Genomic DNA, 18,701 nt, shown 5'->3' with positions numbered 1-18,701 from the left:
AATAACGCGTATTTAAATTAAAAAAAAAAACAAATTTCTCTTTATTATATTTATTATTTTTTATTTATCAATATTATACAAAATTATAATCTGACACACTAGCATAAATTAATTGTTAATTTCTAAAACTCAACGATAAAAATAATTTTGTAACTCTAGAATATTAATGTTATAAATACGATAAACTAGTATAAAGAATATAGACATATAAAGATAGTGAGAAAAGCGCAGCACAAAGGCTGATGAACACTTCGAGCAGGTTTGGTGATCAGCTGTTTCAAGATGACAGCTGATCCGGTACGCGGTGCGTAGTGCAACGCGACGGAATGATTAGGAGATATATCGTGCAGTGATAAGGAGAGATAACAGCTCGAAAATGGCCACAAGAAACTTAACCGAACCTTTCGTTTTGATGCGAAACAATGCCCTACAGAGTAGACACATTTACGCCGAACAGGTGCGTGTACTTAACCTATTCCAATATAAAATTGCTTTTACCTTTATTCTATAATACATAACGTTTTAAATTAAATTTTTCAGAATCTTACTGATAGCGTGGCACTGGTGGAATCGGATTCTGGTGCATCCGACAATGTCGAACTGAAGGGTGTGGATAGTGATGCACCGCCCACCTGGGCAGATGCCTTGGAAGAAACACAATACATCCTGAGCAGATTACGGGTGAAGATAGATAGCCTGGTCGAGCTGCACTCTAAGCAGCTCACTAGGCCTACTCTGGATGATTCATCTCAGGTTTGCAAATTCCTCATGCTGTAATTCGATTTCTTAAACTATCAAGATTCAAATAAACTATTCTATCACTTGTCCTCTTGCAAAAGAAGAATGCATCGACTAAGTGAAATACTTAGAATTGATAATACTAGTAACTATTAGGATTTGAAATATATTTTATATTACTGTGTAGGAGGAAAGACAAATGGAACAACTGACACGAGAGATTGGACGTGCATTCTCCAATGGTTATAGACAAGTACAAACAATTAAGTCAGCTGGCAGGCATGAAACTAAGCCTGCGGAACGTCGGCTAGCTAACAGTGCGGTAATGGCACTTTCAACTGCTTTACAAGAGTTAGGTCTTCGATATAGAGCTGCACAGAATCATTATCTGACACGTATGTTCTTTATAATTTAATAAAAATAATTAATTGTTAATATATCCAGAAACTGCATTTTGCGGATTATTTCCGTTCAGATCCATTATTAAAATGTCAACATTTTGTAAACATTGCAGTTCACTTCATCAGGGGGAAGAGTACCCTGATATTGAACGGCTCCTCTAAAGAATTGCTTTTTATATGTTGTTTAGAGTTAGGAGGTATAGAAGGGGGAAAAAGTTTAATTTTCGATGACCGATCTTCCGTATTCTACTTATGCTCTACCATTATCTCTATTTAAATTATCAGGATGTTTTTGTATCTCTATAACTTGTCTATATTTTCTTAGAAAATATGATGTAGTAATGGTTATTGTAGTCATTTAGTTAAACAATATATTTGGTGTCTTATCTTAATGTCCTGTTTTGATAATGACTGTGATATGTTTTAATTTAACGTCATGTTGATGTTCTTTTATCTAAAGATCATTCTTCTGGTCTTTCCAATGTGTACTTGTCCGCAGAAGCAAAGTATTTTATTTACTTCCACTAAGAAATAAATAGGGGTCTTTGGTGTTTAAGGTTTTTTTAGTCCTATTTTTTTTGGAGGAAGGGAGAGGTTTAAAGACGATTCGGGTATTGTGCTTATTCAATAGTCTGTTATTTCTTTAATTTATGAGAGGATGGAAGAAAATTCTTTTATCTGAGAATTCGTTATCTTTCTTGTATATAAAAGTATACATTAAAGTCAATCTATGGATAAAAGAACATCACGTAACGTCAGATTAAAACATGTCACACGGATTATTAGAACACAACATTAAGATAGGAAACCAAATATTAATTTAAGTAAATGACAATAGCAATTATTAAATCATATTTCCTAAAAAAAAAGACAAAAAGGCTGTAGAGATACAAAAACATCCCGATTATCGAAGATTGATTGTCCCCCTTCTCTGCCTATTTCACAAAGAAAATTCTTCGCGGGAACAGCTAAAAATCTTCGCAGTCCTCACCCTAATGAAGTCAACTGTAATGTTCATATTGTTATTTTAATAATGGATCTGAGATTCAGATCCATTGTTATTTCCGTAGATAATCCGCGAAATGAACAGCTTCTGTACAGAAAATACCCATAAAAGCCTCAAAAGCAACTATTGATATTTTTAATAAACTAATATTATTTATGTACCAATAAATCTTTGCAGAGGTGAAATCAAGAGAAGAGAGAAATAACCAGTTCTTCGCAGAAGATCAATCTCTTTTAAATAATATAGCAACCGATTCTTGGGTGACAGAACTAAACGAGGCAGCTGGTGATTATTGGCCAAAAAATGAACAAAGACAGGACTCGGTTTTACTGCAGTTGGAAGAGCCGGAAGGTAGGATGAAATTAGCAATGGAAAGGGAGGAACAGATTGGAAGTATAGTTCAAAGCATAGCAGACTTAAAACATATTTTTAAGGTAAATTATATGCATATATATAAATTATTATAAATAAATACTTATGATATATAATTACAAGTAAAACTCTTCGATTTGGTAAATTCAAATTGTTTTGATATTTATTTCAATATTAGTGCATAATGTAACATGAATAGCACGATAAAATCTTGAACAAAAATCTGAATTTTTGTGTATAGGATCTTGCAGTAATGGTGCAGGATCAGGGTACTATTTTAGATCGAATCGATTACAACATAGAGCAAACGCAAGTACAAGTACAGGAGGGCTATAAACAATTGAAGAAAGCTGACTCGTATCAGAAGGCTAATAAAAAATTGTATTGTATCGTGATTCTCGCGGCTGCTATTATATTACTTAGCTTCTTATTCGTCATATTTAAGACATAGAATCAATTATAATTAGAATAACTAACGTGAAAATATACTTGTTATTTACTTGGTATTTATCGTGTTCTATAAAATGAAACGTCTTTATAGAACTGTACATAATAATGGAAAGAGCTATTTTTTAAAATAGTCCGTGTAATTTTCCTTAAGTGTTATTGTCAGAAAAGAACAATTATATTCGTAAAATTATGACGAAATGTTTGTTCGGTCTATTTGTTCATGGATTATATACAATATGAAATAATAACTATGAATGTGGCATTAATCTTTTTAATCAATGTTAATCTTGATCTGTATAAATTAGTTTTAAAAATAATTCCTCATGATATCATAATCCTCATAATATCTGCAATGTTAAATGGTTTCGCTGTATTTTAATTCTTATAGTATATACTAAGAGTGACCGCAAAAATAACAGATTTACAATAGAATAATTTATTTATATATATATATATTTCACATTAATTGTATATTTTTTATAGCGATAAATTATGTTTTTTTATTTATGTTTAATATTGTAACGATAAAAATGAAAAAAATGCAGTTTGACTTTTTATATCTGTATTGTAACCTGTTCTGTACATCCAATTGTTAAATGATCATTCCATAATAAAACAATGACTGAAGTTAAGTTTTGTGAATTATACATATTTTCTTGTGTATACATATATATACACAGCGTGATCTATATAAGATATTACAAATTATTTTTTAAAAAGCAAAAAAGATAAGATTCTGTTTATACTTCAAAATTAACTAGGAGCTTTTTGTGACAAATAAGATTATTCGCTGTTATACCTTCGAAAGGCGCAAGTGTGATGATTTCTTCCATTTTCGATAAAATCATAAATTTATAACTTTTTATATAAATCGGTTCTCATTCTGCATGTAAAAATACGTATCTACCGAATCTAATGTGCTCAAGATTTATGTCTCCTAAGTCTCTTCTACTTCATTGCATCTTCTTGAACATTGCATTTCCTATCACAGATTGCGTATTAAGTATTCTTGTATCCATACGTATCCCTGTCATTATAGCTAATATCTATATATGAACTTTCATTTTAATAAAACTTCTAAAAACCATGTTATTATATTATGAACTATAAACGATACGTTTTAATGTTTGTTTTACCTCCTATAGCTACAGTAACTCGCTTACTGCTAATATCAAATTATAACATTATATTAAATACATTTTAGGCTTACCGTTACAGCATGTATTATAACATATAAGTTTAGATACTGCACAAACTTGTTCAATACAACAAAAGAATATTTCTCGCATTTTCATGATACGTTATCAAAGAATAATATAAAAACCTATGTTTAAAATATAATAAAATTATGAAAAGTAATATTTCTCTTTTTTAAGAGGAAAAGTTACATTTCTGTTTTTTAAATCCAGCTTTAAATTGAATAAACTAATTAACTTAATTTTAATATGTGAATCTTAATTAATGTATGATTGTATAGAATTAGATATCATAAATAAAATTATGTAAAATATAAATAAAGTTTGTAAATTAAGTAAAAACTATTAAGTAATAAAAGAAGATGCAAAAAGTAAATTTTGTGGAAACATTTTGTACTAAAAAGGTAGTATTACGTACATACAAATTATACCTAATAACAGAGTGTTACTAGCCTAGTTTACTAAAAATAATCACAGCTTATATAATAAGAGATATAAAGGCATATTACACGGCGGATTAAAGATGTTATGTAAAATTTAAGATGTGATAATCGTCTTACTTCGTGATATCCTGGGAAAAAATGTTTTATATAATTTTATATACTTGTATATAAAGTAACATATTTTATATATAATTATATATATTGATATATAAAATTATATAATTACATATAAAAGATTTTTTCCCGGGATGTGTTTTCATTTGCGAATTGTCAGGAAATAAAAATACATAATGTAAAAATGCTTGTGCGTTTGGATAAGCACAATTGTCCGGCCATTTTAAAAACTTGTAAATGTTCTAAAACATAAAGATAGATTCTATCATACAGATACAAATTATTAAAAGCATTTCTATATATACATAAATGTGCATAAAAAAGCATTTAACTTAATCATAAAAAAGCAAACACAGATTAATCCTAAGTACATACATAGTATCAGAATTTATATCAAGAGTTTCGTTGTAATATTCGTTATTCTTTACGAAACTCGTTACAATACAGACTCCAACAGTTATATATTAACTGTATATACACTTTACGAGATGTAGAATCTAATAAGGGTGTATTTGAGGAGAGATCTGTAATGTATAGTCATGAAAAATTTGTCAATAATATAATATTGCACCTAAAAACAAATTGTTAAATTTAAACAATTGTTAAATTTAGATGCAATTATTATTGATATTATCTCATATATAATTTCCTTATCAAATGGAATGTTAATAAGCGCGAACAGATCTAAAATAGATCAAAAGTGGCATTTAAACTCATCTTTTTCCACACGTTGTAAGTCACTCGCTGAATAAATGTTGTAACTATCATCGCACTTTAATTTTCGCTAGAGATGCGTTCCACTTAACTTTCGCAACGCTCACGTGCATCATTTCATCCCCAACAATTGTTAACATGAATGAAATGATGCTCGCAAGCGTTGCGTTAAGCAAAACGTACTCTAAGAGGTATCTCGACGAAATAATTAAATAGTTATGTACATTTAAAAATCGGTCGTTTCCTCGCGAAGGGTATAATATGGAAAGAATATAAAAATAATTTTAATACAATAGTATATACAAACATTTACCCAGCAATCTCTTGATATAAATGTTAAGAACTAAGCGATAGTCACCCATACGAATTGAGCAGAAGTCACATGATATTAATGCATCTATATATAAAATAATTTTGCTAAGATACGATTGAGTCGAGCGAGTGGTTGTTAAATCTCTCAGGTGTTTGTGGTGCATAAAATATGCGCCACAATTCCAAGCGCACCGCCCAAAACGAAGCGAACAAAGTTGTTACCAACTAGAGGTCCTAATGCATAAAGTCCTTTTATCGGCGCGTTAATCACCTCGTACGTGAAATCATCGATTTCAATTGGATTCGATTTGCTATCAATCGGCTTATCTGCGAATTTACCTAATTCCATACCGCCACCTTCTAAGTAAGACAAGTCTGGTTTGTATCCTGAAAAAAATTACTGAATACAGTAATATCGACAAATTTACAAACTGAATTTACGAACTCAATACTAAAGCCAATATCTGTCATATTCAATCTACAAGTTTTATTAATTTGAGTTATTATTAAGAAGTACATATGATGTTTACCGATAAGAATAGCTGCAATAGATACTGGAAACGTGTGCAGTTGACCGTTTGGAGCAGAAAGAGTGACTGTCCTCCTTATGTTTCCTTTCTCGCAATTTTCAGAAAGACTGACGAGTGTATATCCTGGCAAAGACTTGTATAAAGGATAATTTGTACCTCCGTCAGCCATCATCTCGTACACCTTATGATACTCCGGATATATGGAATCCGGTAGCCATTGCAGTCGATCGTAACTGGTAGTTATTCTCTCGGCGGTCTGTTTGCCCCACTCGTTTAACGAGTTGCGGAATGCGTGTAACACAGGTATGCCTCGAAAGCGTGCGGCCATAATCGCGTCGGCTGCGCTCAGACCAGCTCCGATTACTAACACGGGTGGGATCTGTTCATCGGTTGAATCTTTGCCTACGGTTAACAATTTCTCAAATGAGAACAAATCATGAACAAATTATGTAATAAACAAATGAAAAAGGCAAGTTTTTCCAGAAGCTGCCAAATTAGGTGCAATCATTACTTTATATAATTTTCCCTTTACGTACCGTACTCGCTAACCAAACATCCTAATCGAGTCTCGAGATCATTAAGATCGTGTGTCACCCATTGGCGATTCGTGTTCTCTCCTGGGATGCCCAAATGATTGGATAAATCGGTCGTGCCAGTTGCAAGGACCGCCCTTTTACACCGATATCGAAATCGTTTTCCATTTTTATTCTCGTACCCGTCTACAATCCAATTGTATCCTCCTTTGCTCTTAGGCGAGTCCGAATTCGGTCTTACTGAAGTAACTGTGGTCCCACTACAATAGATTATTTCATCAAAGTCCGCGTTAATGTCGATAACAGTTTTGTGTCAAATATTTCAAATATATACCATCGAAAGTATTGTGTCAAGCCTTTTCTGTGCACGTAGTCCTTGTAATACGCTGCCACGGTACCCATAGAAACTCGACTAGATGCCTTACAAACATTCAGTTTTTCTAGCCGCGCATATACGTCACTTTCTGCGGCTAAAACCGATTTTTGTAACTGTTCAGCTTCGACGAGTTTCTCCCACTGCCTCAGATCCAAATCGGGAAGTGACATCCATCGACTCAGACTGATAGTCAGTACATTGGGGTCCATAGACTAGAGATAATCATATTAAAAAAACGTTAAACTAAACAATAAAGATAAGGAAAGAGCTTTTCATATATAAGTATTTTTCAATATATAAGTATGTTGCGTTAAAAATTAAGTAATACTTATAATTAATAAGTAATCCTTATCAATTCCCAACATAAAATTTTTTTAATTGTTCAATCATTGAAATATTAGCTGTTTTAATTTATTAAGACTTTTACTTTCATCATTTTTTATCTATCGTTTTATACTTCATGGAAAAGAATCCATATTTTTAGGATTACAAAAAAGTAAGAAAATATCATTGATCATGTACCTGCCAAGCACCGCCTGGTTGGCCCTTGCCAAGAACAACATGGTCCACGATCCTGTGCTCGAGGTGTTCATTAGCGGAAACCCAATCAAGCAGCGAGGGCACGTCGAGCCCAGCATCGACACACGGATGCTGCAGCTGATCCATGAGAAGAGCCAGTGGTCGACCACCGCCTCTACCCTCGATGCCGGAGGACAGGCATTCGAGTTTGCAGCGTGTGCTGTATGCTAGCCCGCCTCCTTGCGTCCTGCTGACACCAGACTTGGAGCACTGACGACGATTGTTAATAGTTACATCAGTGTTCACATCGTCCGGCGTATCACCGCATTCCTCGTTGCTAGTAGTGCAAAACCGCAGTCGCGCTGTCAGCATATCATCGCCAGGATGAGGTTCGCCGGTATAGTAAGGCCAATTTCCGGCGAGCATATATGATAAACATATCCCGCTGGGCCCATTTCCTACGGACCAGAAATTGTAGAATGTGTAGAATCTTTACTATTTTGACAAACGATCTGAATTATGACTATATTTTATTTAATATGCTCTTACGATAAAAATTTTAGCTTTGTAGAAAATTAATACTAACATTGCTGAACATGACGAGATAAGAAGTTCATTGGTCTTTGCGTGATAAGTGTTAAATAACCATATATAAGCATATTTAAAAAACTTGATCAGATTACATACTGGAGAATTGAAAGTTCAGTTTAAAAATAAAAGTAAAATTTTCTCATCTCCATAACAATTTTCAATAACAAACTGAATTTAATATAAGATATGTTATTATTATTAAATTTTCTCAAGACATCTTATATACTTACCTATGATGACAACATCTTTATAAATGACATCGTTATCGTCGACCTCAAACATGTTCTGCATTTTTTCTTTTTGTCTATCCGATATCTGTGCAAACGCAATTTTCCTGTTCGTTTGACTGCAAAGAAAACGATTATTTTATTGTAAAAATGTTATGTAACATCTTATGTATACGTCAATACACGTAAAATTATGAAAGAGTAAAAATAGCGCATCTGTTATTGTCTTCATTTTTCTGAAATAATCTTTATTTGCAGTGATCATTTTAGCATTAGTCACGTTTGTAACCAGTGAGATTATTACACAAGTACACTTATCATTACGCGATGACAACCAATTTTTTCCGACGAGTAGATAATCTCAGAATTTTCCGTATTTCAAAATATTAAGGAACAAATCTCTACAGATTATATGGATAATACATTTTTCTATTTTTAATATAATTGAATGTACTAAATATTTATTACATATATATTGCATTCCACAATTATGTGAGTATGAAAAAGATAAGATAAGTACGTACGCTATAAGTTTTTTACGCATTAGTTAATTACAAGGTATGTAAAAAGTCGATAAGATAAACAAAACGTACTTCTTTTTGGATGACTTTGCGACTTATAAATGTGAAGTGTTACAAATGTTATTTCTTCTATAATCAATGTGAACATTCTTGTGACTATTCATAAATTGTGCTGAATGTAAAGTAAATGTAGTTAGTGGAAATGACCTAATTATTGAATAAATAGAAAAAAATGTTTAATATTAGACTTTTAATGACATGTGTGATTTTATATAAATTCGTTGTGTATAAAAATTTAATAAGACATTTATTTAGTCATATATATCATTAAAAGTTTAATATTTAAAATTTTTGTCATTGCGTGCAATAATTAGATAATGTCCAATAACTGGTATGTTTACCTTTCGCTTGCATTTTTTGTCATTAACATAACATCTTGAAAATAAACGATAATCATGTCGTTAGAAAGTAAAAGTCATGACCTTCGTTGTAATTAGCGGTCTTCATTGGCATCATGTTTCCTACTCTCTAACACTTAACCGGTTCACCCGGTATAATTACCATGACATGAATCAGCAAACCTTCCTGCCGATCGGTCGTTAAAAATGGCCTGGTTGCTCAAATGAGCCTAACGACATCTTAAAAATAGAGATATTTATAAAAAGACGTAAAAAATGAAGGAGAACAAATAAAAAGCTTAAACTGGAAATCGTAAAAATTCGCACACAAATAAGCATTAGAACTCGCCTTGACCAAATATGGCTCTTTTCATTCTTTTAAATTGAATAAATAAAAAGTTATTAGAAATAATATTATAAATACAATATATAATAATAACTGCAGAAATAATATTATAATAGAGATATATAGAAAATATAGAAATATGACAAAAATTAAATTATTATTTACGTTTGAGGATGAATAGACACATGAGAGTATAGAAAGCGTCGTTAAAAAGAGTCAATGGGATGTCTAATTTATATGCATGATCAAGAGAGATTAACTCATGCATTTCCCTCATTATGTACCTGTCGTTTCTACTCGAGATCACCTATTCCGTAAATAACCGGAGAGAACGTCTCGATAATTTGTAGCGCGCGCACTCATGGTCCATTTTCATTAATACTTAACAGTTAAGAATAGCAACGTTACTCGAGAACGAAGATCGACGATGGAAACAAGAATTGACAATGGTCCAACCATTAAAACAATTTTACCTCATCGCGAGATTAACAACAAAGTGTTGGTATTTGTGATTATAATTACGTAAAGTAAAATAATTATGGTTCGGAGTTATTATATATTTTTTTATACACAATCATATAGAATCATTATTATTAACATTATAATAATAATGTAAGTATAATGATTATAAAAACGGAGCTCCTAACTATAAAAAGACATTTATTTACCTTGTGACTATGCAATTATAGCCATAAATACTAAACACTTTTTCTTTCAATGTATTGGTATTGTCGGACGTATTTATTTTTATGAGAATACAGTTGGAAAATTTGTGTTAATTAGAAGATAGTGTCTCGCGTACATTTTACATGGTCCAAACAATCCAAACGATTCACTCAAATTTTTATTAATTTAACAGAAGACAAATATGTTAGAAAGTAACACAAATAGTATGTAAAAAATTAACATACAAAATATAAAACTGACACAATTTGTAAGCAGTGATGTTTTTTCATTGAATTAACATTTATAATATCTAAAATTAATGTTTCAATAAATTTAACATTTATAAGATGTTAAATTAACACATCTTATTTACCTCAAAATTTATACTTTAAAAAACATTATTTTTATGTTATTTATTACTCATAAATTGTGTTATTTTGACACTAACAAATATTAATATCAATTAAATACAAAAATATTCAAATAATACAACTACACTATTAAATTAACACTCGAATATATTAAAAATTCAACACAAAATTTTAGCAAGGACGTGAATAAATCTTTTCTAACTCAAATATAAAATATTTTTTATTGTGAAGAGAGAGAGATCTAAAATAAAAAATTGTCGAAATAAACATTTTTATGAAATATAAAGACTGTGGGGGTGCAAACGAAAGAGTGAAAACAATCACAGTTTTAAAGGTCAACGGCAAAAAATTATTATTTTTTTTTATCAGGCTTCACCAAAGAAAAAGCTACTATATTCTATTGGCATTTCTAGAGAGAACACAGAGAAATCTTATCATGAAATCTATCGAAGATAAATGGCAACGATTATTGCACATTACATCGATATCGATCGACAGAGTTGACAGTGTCCCACTGATGCATAGGATAGTTGTATAGTTGACAATGAGGCTTTATTCACGACGTGTACAAATATTCAAGCGATCGGCTTACATGCTTTTGCATGTCACCGGACAACAGCGGTTTTACTGTTCGCCGCAAGAAAGCCGAGATCGATGGAGAATAACGACAATATAATCTATTCCTGCGTGAAAATGGCAAGTTATATAGCAACGTAGAGTACGTCGAATCGATGATTTATTCTCAAAGAAAATTATTGTTATCATTACGTATAATAAAGGTTATTCAGATAATCGAAGACCATTTTCCCGCGGTATTACAACGTCATCTCCAATGTTGTGCAAGACACTTCATTTTTAATACCTAAGTACAGATACAAGTACCTTAGACAAAAATCGAGATAGATATTAGAAAAACAAAATACTTAAATAAAGATATCAGTGTATCTACATAGGTATAGATATATTTTTATTCATTAAAACTTCGAAATAAATAGGCATTTATGATTTCATATATTCACACATAATGTTTACGTAGTTGATTCATATGTATACACATAAATATTCTACGCAAGTAAGTTTACCATGTTGCATATTAAAATGAAAAAGTAACACTTATAAAGCTATTAATTTTATTCAAATAATTTAACATTTATGCATATTATGCGTTTCAAAAACATCAAACATTCAAAATCGTCAGCTGACAAATTATTTCGTCGCGGCGTTATAATTTGTTGCCCTGCGCTAACAAGTTTGATAAAAGTGTATTATATTTGAAATATAAGACACTACTAAGCGCCTGTTGAACATACATTTAATACAATAAAGTAACTAAAATCTAAATATAAGTACCGGTACATAAGAGACCTGTTCTCTTTAGTTAATTTCTCATACGGTTCATCTTTTCTCTTTTTTTCTGCAACATGGAGAGAAAAGGAAGAAAGATGAACCATCGTCAGAAATTCAGCTAAAAAGAATAGGCCTAAATAGATATTGCACAACACTGGTCACCTCGCATTTCAACCGGAACTTTATTTTTAGGATCATTATATATTTCCCTCAAATACACTGGAATTCCCGAAAGATATCTAGTTCCTATTATCATCAATTAATTTTATCGTTGTCGGAAAAGTTTTCTCTCTCATTCAATTCTATGAATAAGCGATAAAATTGTTTCAGCACGACGCAAAAGCAAGCAAAGTTCTTCCGAACCGACATATCCTTTCCGACATTTATCATTTTAATTTATTATCCGCTAGATTAAGATATATGAAATAAAACGTAGAATGGAAAAAAAATTCACTTCGCAGAGTCCATTAAGAGCGCGAAAGATGTAAGGACGTTATATATTAACGATCGCGAGTTAAATCGATAACCACCTGAATACCTCCTTTCACAAGATACGTATAAGTACAAAACGATGCTTGGTTGGGGTCAACTGGTCATGACTCGCTCGATATATATCCGGTTTACGGATATGACTATATATTTACGAAGGAATCAGATATATAAAATCTCTATTGAAATTTTAATCACGTTCTATATCCAATGTCAGATCTGCATTAAACCTTTAATCATGTATTTTACATCGTATAAGACAAAGAGAACTGAGCTATATATATAAATGTCAGCACAATTAATTACAACGCGTGATCTACATGGGATGTTGAGGCTTCAATTGCGATTGAGTTATTCGTGTCCCACACATTTCTTTTCTTTGAAAAATTAGAAGAATTAAGTAATTAATTATAACATTTATATAGTATATATTTATAGATATATATAACATTATAAATACTTTCTAAAGATATATATACCTTCTAAAGAATATATGTAAAAATCACTTAATATATTGTACATTTAAAGTCATAAAAATTAAATTGGGACACGAACGATTCATCATGTGAAATGAAAGACCGGAAAATCATCGTGTATACTAAGAGTTAAATGTAATTATAATTAACAGCATTTCATCTACATCTCAAACTTTTCAACGTACATATATTCTGTCTCTATAAAAGAAACATAAGTTGTGCAAATATCGATCGTCAAAGAAGAGTGATTATCTTAAAAAGGTGACACGCGACTTTAAACATGCGACATTATATATACGTACGATTGAAGTGTAACATGATTGTTAGCTTTTTTAATGTTTGATATGATATAATCGAGATTCTAACGCAATTCGGGCGCGTTGCCGCTGTACATCTTTACGACATCGTAACAGGTGCGTTTGTAGGCACATTTAGATATCTGCTACCATTCTAACAACGCGGGCGCTTCGCACATCTTCTATTCTTAATCGACGATTATTTGCGGCGAGAAGCGAGTTGAGTCCTGAACGGAATTTGGTTAGACGGAGATAATCAATTCCAGAGTAATACGATTGGAAGATTCCTCTTATAACACAAGAAGCATCAATCGATGTCCTCCGTGATATGCGTTTCAAAAATTTATTATTAAACAGAGACATGATGTATTATTAAATAAAGGAATTATTCGGAATAAATTCCGACCGGAATTATTCCGTTTTTTCTAGAAAATATAACAGAAAAGATAATAATTGACTAATTCCGATCGGAATTCATTCCGAATAATTCTATAATACGTCCTAATCTGATCTCATTTTGCACGAATTCACCGTAAAATAAAGTTCACCAGTTTTACACTTCAATTCGGTGAAAAGTAAGAGAGTTAGACCGCACAGATTACGGGAACTTTGTGATAAATTTTCGGAATTAAATTTGCCTTCATCCACACATATAAGATAAAATTACAAATACACGTTTCTTCATGTACGTACATAGCGATTTTTTTGGTCGCCTTTTTTCCTGTCTCTACCGGATTCCTTTCCTCTCTTTTTCTCCCATGAATGCCAAAGAAACGAAACAGAGGAATGTGCGGTCCAGCAATCTAATCTCGGAATGAGTCAGTCACAAAATTATTTTGTCAGTTATCTTTTGACTATCATTTTCTTAAGTAATTTTAAAATTCATTCTGTCATTTAAAATAAATTTCACAATTCACAGAACTTTCTTTGTCTGAAATGTTTTCAAATAAGTTATTTAGTATTTAACAACAATGTAAAAATTATACATTATTATCTTAATCTTTCAGGTCTGATTGTCGTAGAGACAATATCTTAAAAATTATTCTGTTCTCCTATGAGAGATTACATCTCAATTGCATAATTCATTAATGATATTAATTATGCGGGAAAGTGCAATGTACAAAATAAGATTTTACTACATCTAAGACAATAATCTCAGATACAATTAATATTTTTAGTGAGATCTTTACTGTAAAATGCAACGCGAAATTCTCGTTTTATATGAAATTGATCATATTAGTTTGAATTTCTCTTTGGCTTAGAGAAGCAATGATAATACATGTTGAAAGATACTGATCTACATCGTAAATCTCTGTTAGAAGCAGTTACCAGACTCAACCGAGAATACCTGCCATGCAAATTTGGAATCGTTTTTCGACGTCAGAAGCGACCATAATGAAAGATGATGCGTAACTTGAGTATAGTTTTCCTACAATCATAAACAAAATTCAGAACACAGAAGAAAAATGATAAGCAAGATTTATGATACGTCACAAGATGTATGAGGTCATCTTGGAACATAACACTTCAATTTATTATCGCAGCCATCCCTCGTCCCTTCAATAGTTCAAATATAAAAGTACAAACAAGACAAAAGGAATTATTTTTACGAAATTTTCTTATTCTTAATAAACAAGCTTTTATCTAGTCTTTTTGTAATTCAAGTACAAGATAAAAATGTGTAATAGTAAATTATGTATAAGCTGACAAAAAGTTTTCGTAATCGCTTACACGTGCTTCGTCTTGCAAGCAGTAAGAATGAATTAGTCATCAAATTGTCAGCTTTTCGCGTTAACTTCGTTAATAATTGTCAGACATTTTTCGCAGAACATACATCAAATAGTAAAATGTAAATGCATTTAAAATATACAGTTATTTGTTATGTGTGTGGCAATAAATGCAAATGTAAAGCTGATTCCTGTCGAATTAATTTGATATTATCTTTGCGCGGTTTCGCTTTTCAATATGCATCTATTGTGAATTTTTTTTATTCCGGATATTATCGTAATGCGATTCATGCATTTTTTTTTATAGAAGAAAAACGGATTCGGATGTTTTTTTGGGCATTGCAAACTCCACGAAGATGATCGTCGTTTCGAATTTCGATGACTGGAAAAAGTAAGCCTTCGCAGAATTTTATAAAAAACAAAAAAAGACCAGGAAAATGCATTGTCGGTTAAGACAATGTTCAAATCTATTAGAAGGTAAAAATGTATTTTTGAAAAAACGAGATCGCAATACGTTTAAAAAATCATATTATACACAGTGTTATTTCGTCCGTGAAATATATGCTGCAGCTGTATGTTAATCAATTTCACCGGACAATTCAGTAAACACGAACCGTGGGGACTGCTGGCTCTTATTCGGCTCTTATTCATCAATTATCTCAGCATTTAACCTGCATTGTTACGGGTTAACTTATACAACAAACTCGCCCGCGACGTATTAATCGCGAACTATGTTTATAGTCATTACGTTCATTAGCCGACTGAATGGAATGACATTTAGAATTTAGATACGTAATACGCAACAGCATTTCTTTAATAGCGGGCTTGATCACTAAAAACCTGCATTTCCACAATATTGTAGATTAACATTAAACTTGGTTTAATTTATTCTTCATCTTTTCCTAATTTTTAGAACTGGGGAAAAAGATAAAAAATTAATCTGTAACACTAATAAAAATTTGTAAAAAAAAACAACTATTTTAGCTAGTAAATCAAACATTTAATGTTTTAATTAACAATTTGCAAAACAAACATAAATATTTTACAAATATGTATTTATACTGATTGACAATACGAGTCTCATGATTTATTTGACATTATCGTGGTTTCGCTTCTCGATATGCATCTATTGTGATTTTTTTATTCCGAATATCATCGTCATGTGATTCATGAATTTTTTTCTTTAAAGAAAACGGATTCGGATGTTTTTTTGCACATTGCAAACTCCACGAATCGTCGTTTCCAATTTCGATGACTAGAATAAGTAAGACTTCGCAGAATTTCGCTGTATATACAATTACGCTTTTGCTAACAAGAACTCGCGGTGGTCTATAATTACCAATTTTTTTTGTGAGAGTAATAGTTATGTAAAGTATATACGTAAGCTACAGTTGCCTTTTGCATTATAAAAAAAAAAGGACATATGCTTGTTTCCGTCAAAATTTCATAGCATGATGCAGCGTGATTCATGTACTTGTGCTAATCACATTGCGAATACATTCAGATATTATAATCGGAAACAAGCATATCAAACAAACAGATTGATAACTTTATTGCCTCCTACATATATACATTTATCTATTATATGCTTGTTTCCGTCAAAATTTCATAGCATGATGCAGCGTGATTCATGTACTTGTGCTAATCACATTGCGAATACATTCAGATACTATAATCAAACAAACGGAAACAAGCATATCAAACAAACAGATTGATAACTTTATTGCCTCCTACATATATACATTTATCTATTTATCGTGACTTCTTTTTACTTGTTATCTGCCAATTAAAACAAATTTGAGTTACTTAATATTGTCATAAATAAATGATAAAGTAATTATTACTCGGAATGAGCTATATTTTCGCGTTACTTTAATTTAGTAAATGCCAAGTCATTATCCGGAATTTATTCCTAAAACTCCTATCTATATCTAGATCTAGAATAATGTTTTGCTTTTTAATTTATCTGTCATATATGTGAGTATTTCTATCCATACTGTATCCATAAAATTACTAAAATTGCGCATGTTTATCAGAAACATAAATAAAGATTGTAGCCAGAGGAGACCTGATAATTTAATAATTATTATATTTCTTGATGCAAACAAGTGCAAACAATAATAAATCACGTGCTACACTTTAGGATTGGTTTTTTTCTTGCAAGTCATCATTTGTTCCCACCTGGGATGGCGTAACATGTTTACGATAACTTTGAAAAGACAGCTGATAATTAAAGCAATGCATAAATTACAATCTTAACGTAAGAAAAAGGATTATATTGAAAATATTCAAACCGTACTGAATTTTCAACGAGAATATTTTCACGATAAAGATTACGAACCGCACCCTGAATCCGTCAAATTTTGGCGAGCTAAAATACGCGCGCAATTAAATTGTGCTACCCAGATGATAAATTTGTACCGTCGGTCGTTAACTTCTGTAATGCTTCATGTAACGAAAATAAAATTACGATGATGTAATTAGACACAATTGTGGTTTTTAAAATTTTTAAATAGATACGCGAAATATACGCCTCTTCGTTTATCCACAACGTATTCCGCTTTTATCGATATCACATTGTAGGATAAAATATCAATTTGAAATATAATATAAATTAATTAATTTTGCTGGTGTTATTGATAATTGCAAAATTTAAATTTCCAATTTTACATTTAATGTTAATATTAATGTTCCCAGTCTGGAATAGACAAATTTAATTTTGATATTGATTACATTCGGTTTCTCATTTTATTATTATTACTAGATTAAGCTTCCTGTTACGAAACGCGGAGCTTTCACGGAAGTTCTCAGGTGGATAATTGACGGATTAAGTACCATCGCGTGCTCCATTCACCGACAATTATATCACTTAGCTTATATAGAAGAGCGAATGTGAACAGAATTATGTCAAAATTAATACATGAGCAAATATCGAGCAAGTTTGTCAAAACAAAATTTGATAAAGACTATACAATTCATCTAATGTCTTAATCTGAATCGTGATACAATTATAGTGATGTTTGCGCATTATTTCGTATAGAAATTGAATTACTGCTTTTACGAGAAACGGCAATTTCTGCGACTACGATATTATTTCTAAAGGGCAAAAGTATAGGTACGCAATCTATTTCTACGTAGCAATGCTTATAATACCGTAATATGTATTTTTAGATTAAAAATAAATTACGTTATCTTCCCGTTCAGAATATCCGGTTAAAAATTCAATCATTTTTCGATTTCATTACTTTTTACAATATTATACATAAAATTCCATTTTAATATATCCAAGTTTGAGGCATTCCCTTTGTTTTGCCTTTAACGAATAAACTAAAATAATAATTTTTAGGATGTTTATATATTAGTTAGTATATTATGTGTGAGTGTTATGTGTGTATGCTCTTTATAACTTTTAGAGTGAAATCTCACTCTTAAGAATTGAAATCTTCCTCTAAAGATTGAAAATTGAGTTGTTTTTCAAAACTGTGTGGCTTAATTGTTATTCTTTACAGCGAGAGTTCACTCCAGAAAACTTAAAGATATTG

The 18,701-nt window shown here is 31.2% G+C and overlaps 2 protein-coding genes across 2 annotated transcripts in view; one reads left to right on the top strand and one right to left on the bottom strand.

The window, feature by feature from the left end:
• The first annotated feature begins 198 nt into the window (after window positions 1-198).
• LOC108756721 (syntaxin-16) lies at window positions 199-3,132 on the top strand. Its single transcript, XM_018500737.1, has 5 exons — window positions 199-457; window positions 541-753; window positions 926-1,133; window positions 2,323-2,579; window positions 2,759-3,132. Exons 1-5 carry the CDS (start codon window positions 377-379, stop codon window positions 2,966-2,968), a joined length of 969 nt encoding a protein of 322 aa, XP_018356239.1. The 5' UTR covers window positions 199-376; the 3' UTR covers window positions 2,969-3,132.
• Window positions 3,133-5,335: 2,203 nt separating this feature from the next.
• Window positions 5,336-18,701, bottom strand: part of LOC108756945 (oxidative stress-induced growth inhibitor 1-like) — a 19,234-nt gene continuing 5,868 nt past the window's right edge. The window contains exons 3-8 of the mRNA XM_018501156.1: window positions 8,526-8,641; window positions 7,708-8,162; window positions 7,144-7,397; window positions 6,813-7,069; window positions 6,277-6,678; window positions 5,336-6,133 (exon numbers count right to left, since the gene is read on the bottom strand). Of these exons, the coding sequence (XP_018356658.1) occupies window positions 5,892-6,133; window positions 6,277-6,678; window positions 6,813-7,069; window positions 7,144-7,397; window positions 7,708-8,162; window positions 8,526-8,586 (1,671 nt within the window). The 5' untranslated portion in view covers window positions 8,587-8,641 and the 3' untranslated portion in view covers window positions 5,336-5,891. The remainder of the gene's footprint in view (window positions 6,134-6,276; window positions 6,679-6,812; window positions 7,070-7,143; window positions 7,398-7,707; window positions 8,163-8,525; window positions 8,642-18,701) is intronic.

This window comes from Trachymyrmex septentrionalis, unplaced genomic scaffold (assembly GCF_001594115.1).
Source record: "Trachymyrmex septentrionalis isolate Tsep2-gDNA-1 unplaced genomic scaffold, Tsep1.0 scaffold13, whole genome shotgun sequence".
Lineage (NCBI taxonomy): Eukaryota > Metazoa > Arthropoda > Insecta > Hymenoptera > Formicidae > Trachymyrmex > Trachymyrmex septentrionalis.
This window is presented reverse-complemented; position numbering and strand designations above follow the sequence as displayed.